This window comes from Lucilia sericata, unplaced genomic scaffold (assembly GCF_015586225.1).
Source record: "Lucilia sericata isolate MDLA Ls3-8-SP2 unplaced genomic scaffold, ASM1558622v1 Contig001050F_arrow, whole genome shotgun sequence".
NCBI lineage: Eukaryota > Metazoa > Arthropoda > Insecta > Diptera > Calliphoridae > Lucilia > Lucilia sericata.
Genome location: NW_023995028.1, coordinates 141,752 through 147,860, shown reverse-complemented (window position 1 = coordinate 147,860; position 6,109 = coordinate 141,752). Strand labels below are relative to the sequence as shown.

The 6,109-nt window shown below is 32.0% G+C and overlaps 1 protein-coding gene across 1 annotated transcript; it reads left to right on the top strand.

The window, feature by feature from the left end:
- The first annotated feature begins 909 nt into the window (after positions 1-909).
- Positions 910-4,470, top strand: LOC119609734 (zinc finger protein Noc). The gene is made up of 2 exons (XM_037964631.1): positions 910-1,490; positions 2,786-4,470. The coding sequence occupies exons 1-2, from the start codon at positions 1,401-1,403 to the stop codon at positions 4,307-4,309; spliced, it is 1,614 nt and encodes a 537-aa protein (XP_037820559.1). The 5' UTR covers positions 910-1,400; the 3' UTR covers positions 4,310-4,470.
- Positions 4,471-6,109: the final 1,639 nt, after the last annotated feature.

The following is a 6,109-nucleotide window of genomic DNA, read 5'->3' as shown; positions in this document are numbered from 1 at the left end:
GAACCAAACCACCGGCCATTAGTAAACTGAAACATTTAATGATTATAACGATTTTCAAAACTACAATTTTGAATTTTTATAAAAGGCGTGATAAACGTGACAGTTTTATTACACTCAACAACATATCAAGGCATATGTTGGAAAACTAACAAGTATTATTTTAACACATTATAATATGATTGAGGCAAACGTTTAATACCGATGCAGAGAGAGAGAGAAAGAGCATAAATTAAGGCATAAAGTGACAAGAGTAAAATACTCATTTGTTTAGCAACAGCTACCAGTTGCTCTTTGAGTATTAAAGCGCTAAGGTAAACCTAAAAACAAGAGTTGCCAAAGGGGTTTCTAAAACAAATGCTGTTAGCTGATTGGATGATTCAAAAAAGAGTGGTAAATTTGTTAAAAAACTCAGAGAAGAGTGTTTAATGGGAGAAAATGTATATGAAAAGAGTATTGCTCTCTTGTTTAGTTAATAGCTTAGCTCTTTTTTACAGAAAAACCTGTTTGCTAGGCATTTAAGTAATGCTAGACTAGACGTGCCTTTTCCTTAAGACGGTAAAACATCAAAGATTTTCTTTAAGGCGCATGCTTAATGATTGGTTAATAAAGACGCCATATTTAAAAATTACTCTTGTCATGTTTACCAGGCAGCCATTGTTTTTTATCCCTGTCTAACGGCAGTGATATATTAGACATACACTACTGAGTTAAGATACTAAACTCAGGCATTAGTATGAGTATGTATTATAAACACAAAAGAGTAGCAGAGAGTTAAATATAGAGAGTATAGCAAAAAGAGCCAGAGAGTAAGACAAATGAGTGTGAGTTCCCATAAAAGTGGTGTTTTAGAGGTAAAACGTAAAAAGTAAAATAAATTCTGTTTGAGGCAAAGTACTCTAGTGTGCCAGACATTTGAAATCAGTTCGAGTTTAGCTTTCGTAGCGTTCAGACGTATTCGGAAGAAAAAAATAAATAAGAATATTGAAAAAAAAAAAATATAAGAAAAATTTTAATCACTGAAAATATTAAAACAAATAAATATTTTTGAAAAAAAAATGCAAAATATTTAAAACAATTAAAAATATTATAAAAAAAACATACAAAATTTCTTTAAAATAAAAGAAATTAAAATACAAAGTGCTTAAAAATTATTTAAAAAAAAATATAGAAATTTTTTTTAAAAAAATTTCTTAAAAGTGGTTATGCTGTTAACAATTTATAACAAAATTTGTGTTTAACAAATATTTTCAAAATCATAAGGAATTTTTTTTAAATTCTTTAAACAACAACATATTGTGGATTACCTTACTTTGTGGATTAGTAGCTGCTCCCAACATTTTATCCAGTTATAAAATTTTTTTTTATAAAAACCTTTAATACTAAAAAAAAACTCCAGCATTATGGTGGTTTTAGAAGGTGGCGGTGGTGTTGTTACCATCGGTAATAACCAATATTTACAACCAGATTATTTGGCACCATTGCCCACAGCGGTTAGTATTTTTTTTTAATAATTAAATCTAGAAAAGTTTGAAAAAAAGGAAAGAAATTGGTTCAAAATTTTGTGTTAAAAACACTAAAAGAAATTTTGTCTAAAAAGAACTTCTTTAAGCAAAAAAAGAAAATTCCAAAATCACAGAAGAAAATTTTCAAAATAAAATTTTTAAAACCAAAAGGAAAAATTCTGAAATATTTTAGATATTTTATAAAAACTAAGAAATAGAAATTTGTAAACTGTTAAAACCTTTAGGTTTGGGAAACAAAAAGTAAAAACTTTAAAATTTTGAAAAAATTTTAAAATAAATGTTCAAAAAAATTTCGCTACAAAATCTAAACAACTCAAAACTGAAAATTGAATTTTTAATTTTGAAAACCTATAAATATTAAATTTTAACCAAGAAAAGTAAAATTTTAAACAAATGTTCTTAATTTTAAAATTTTCTTAAACAAATTTTTGTTTTAATGAAAAATTTTGGTTTCAAAATTTGAAAATTATTTCGAAAAATAAAATTTTTAAAAGAAATAAGTTTTAACTCGAACTTTGTTAAAATAAGAAAACAAAACAACAAATTTCAAAAAAATTTTCCCCAAAAATTTCCAAAAAAAAATTCCTCCAAAAAATTTCAAAATTTTTCCCAAAAAAAAAAAAAAAATTATTTAAAAAATTAGTTTTTTTTTTAAATTTTGCATAAAAAAACTTAATATAACATTTAAAAATAACTATTTCAATTTCAAAATTAAAAATTTCCAACAAAAACATTCAAAATTTTCAAATATCTAGAGATTGAAGAAAATTTTCAAAAAGTCAAAACATAAATGTTTTGTTAAAAAACAAAATTTTCCTTAAAAATATATAAAATTTCTTTAAGAAATCAAAATTTTTAACAAATTTCTTTTCAATATGTTAAAATATGATAAGAGTCTTGCAAGCTTTTTAAAAATTTTCTTAGATTTTTACAAAATTTCAAAGACAATATTTCAATTTTAACTAAACCAAAAACTACCGACGGCAAAGTAAATTCCACAGTTTCTAAAACTTAAAGAAAGACAAAATTTCAAAAAAAGTATTAAAAAAATTTACAATTTCTAAAAAATTTTGCTTTTATTTTAAATTTGAAAACTTGAGAAATTAAAACCAAATTCAAAAAACAATTTTAAACTTAAAAATTCCCTAAAAAACCAAACATTTTTCCTCTAGACAATTTCTTAAATCTTTCATCTTTATATATTCTTCTTAAACTCCCTTACTTATGTTCAAAATTTTCCCTTCTTTTCTATCAAATTTTAGATGGACGCCAAAAAATCTCCTCTCGCCCTATTGGCTCAAACCTGTTCACAAATTGGTGCTGATTCTTCGGCCGTCAAGCCTATACTTTCTATGGATAAGAATAAAAAATCCGGTTCCAGTTCATCAGCCTCATCGTCTTCGTCAAGTGTAAGCTCCGAAACGGGTTCAGCTAAATCTCCCACACAAGCTAAATCACCCAAATCGACTACACCCACTAATACAGAAATCAAATTGGCCTTTAAACCCTACGAAACCAATGTTCTGTCCCAGCAAAATGTCAACTCTTTCAAATCCTCAGCCAGTACAGAAGATTTACAGCAGCGTCCCAGCTCTAAGTCATCATCACATAATGGCGATAATACTAGAGTGCCATCACGCAATAAGTCTAACTCAACACCCGATAATGGTTTAAATAAAACACAAGATTTAACTGCGGGCTCTTCAACACCTCATGATAATAGTCGTAAAACGGTGTCACCTTCGGGCTCACATTCTTCTCAGAGAGGTGCCAGTCCTATTGTCAGATCTGGCATGGAGGTTTTAAATAATGCCAACGGTTCGGCCCAACATCCCAAAGAAATGAGCAGTATGGCTCAAGCGGCTGCTGCTGCTGCTGCCGCCTATAAAGCGGCTGGTGGTCCTTATGGTTTTAATCCCTTGTCCGCCTTATGCTGTCCTCCTGGCATGGAACAGCATGCTGCTGCCAATCCTGCCTTCCGTCCTCCCTTCGCTTCTAATGGTTTTGCTCATCATCATGCCGCCATGTTGGCTGCTGCTGCCGCCAATGGTGGTTATCCTGGCAATCCCAATGGTCCCGCTGGTGCTCAACCCAACCCTTATATTAGCTATCAACGTATCAAGACTCCTGCTGGTGGTGAAGCCATAGTGCCCGTTTGTAAAGATCCCTATTGCCCTGGCTGTCCCTATTCGGCTCATACACAACAAATGCTAATGGGTGCTCCTTGTCCCGCCGGTTGTACACAGTGTGAACATCAGAAATATGGCATGGCTGCTATGATGGGAGGAGCTGGTCTACCACCAGGTCATCCTTATTCACAAGCTGCTGCTGCCGCCGCTGCCAGTGCTGCTGCTGCCCGTTCAGCTCCCTATGTCTGCAGTTGGGTGGTGGGTGATGCTTATTGTGGCAAACGTTTCCAGACTTCCGATGAGCTCTTCAGTCATCTCAGAACCCATACCGGTAATCTCTCAGATCCTGCTGCTGCTGCCGCCGCTTTAGCCCAATCACAAGCTCAATCGTTGTTGGGTTCTCTATTTCCTCCTTCGGCCTTAAGAGGTGGTTATCCTACTCCTCCTCTAAGTCCCATGTCTGCTGCTGCTGCCGCCGCCCGGTATCATCCCTATGCTAAGCCTCCCAGTGCTTTAGCGGCCGGTGGTCCCTCTCCGTTTGGTGGTCCTGGTGGTTTTAATCCTGCTGCTGCTGCGGCTGCAGCTGCTTTGGGTCCTTATTACTCACCATATGCCATGTATGGTCAACGTATTGGTTCCGCTGCCGTACATCAATAAGTCCAAAGGCTGAGTTCTTAAAGAATAACGTGATCTTTGTAGTAAAGAACAAAAACACAACCATCTCATGAAAAAAATACCAAAAAGAAAGCCAGAACAAAAAGAAAAACTACCCCAAAAGAGAGGCCCTGATACTGAGAGATAAAAAAAAAGAAACCAAGTTTTTAACTCATAGGCTGCAGAAGGAAATGAGCCCATAAGTCAAATCGGTTAAAAGATTTTAACAACATCTTTACTTAAGCAAGAAAACCGATAAGTTATACTGTGATACTAAATTGTAGTTGAGCGCTAGTTTGTTAGTTTTAATTAATAATTATTAAATTTTAATATTAAATTTTCTTTGACACCCCCTCCCAAAAAAAAAAAAATTATTTAAAAATACTAAAATTTTTCTTAATAATTTTATTATTATTATTATTTTTTAAAGCAGCCAAAGCATTATTAAATTCCAAGTTAAAAAAATAAAATCCTAAAACTTCCATAATTTTGTTGCTAAAAAAAATTTTTGAAGAAAAAAAGAAAAATTGTTTTTAAATATTATAATTTTATGGTTTAAAATTTTTATTAACTTTTACTGTTTTAATTTTATTATAATTAAAAAAAAAATAAAAACAAAATATAAATAATAAAAAAAAATCCTTTAGTTATTTAGTTCATAAGTTAAATGTGTAATTTATGTAGTTTGTAATACTTAGATTTGCTACAACTAAAAAAACAAAAACAAATAATACAAAAATGTTTCATTTATGTATGAAAATCCACAAAAAACAACTTATAAATTATATTTAAAAATATATATAAAAAAAATACAAAAAATCATTTTTTGAAAAATTAATTTATACCCTGTATTAATTCATTAAAGGGGGGACCATTAGCATTTTCCTAAGGCTACTAAACTCTTCATAACTTAAGTGTTTTCTTGACACTCTACAATCAATCAAATTATTTGCTGATAAGCATTAAACTATTCTAAACAACAGTTGCTAGTTATACCTGTTAAAACTATTAAATGATAACAGTAATAACAAATCAATCAACTTGATGGACATTTTGATGGATGTCGGAAGTACAAATAGAAACTTAAACTGCTGACGGCTTGTGTTGTTATGTTACGAGTACTACTTACCTTTAGATATCAATCATAAAAGCTTTAGTATATAATTGTTTAGGCGTTTTTTTAAAGATCTTGAGTTTGAAATATTTGGACATTTTTGAACATGGGTGAAAAAAACTTTAAGGTTATTTTGAGTGATATCATTCATAGAGAAATATTTTCGGATCTTTATCAAGTATTTCTCATCAAGAAACAAAATTTTAGAAAGATCCTCACATTGGTACAACTATTTCTCTAAGTAGTTACTGCTTGAGTTTTTACTCACTCTAGGTATACGCATGAGTGAGGCCCACATACCCCTATATCCAACGCGTAGCATATACACTTGATATCAACTCATTTCTAATGCTTAGACCCACAGTCACTCCTCCACGGGGTTAATGTCGAAGTGCTTTAAGTGAACACCTGCCTTGAAGGCCTCTATTTCAGGGTGATCTTTTTTCAAGCACTGGGTGAACTTTTGTGATGACTCACCACCGCCCCATTGTGCTTCTTACACGAAGGTGGCTATTTACGTATATGGAATTCTCGCTCCAGTATACGTGCACTTTGCTCAGGTACTTGAGCAGTCTAATCTCAGACCATTGCTGTCCCGTTGCTTAATTTCCGAGATGCAAAAGCATAACTTCCGTTTACAACCACGCAGGTGGGACGGCCTCTGTTGAGTCGGCAACAACACCTAGAGA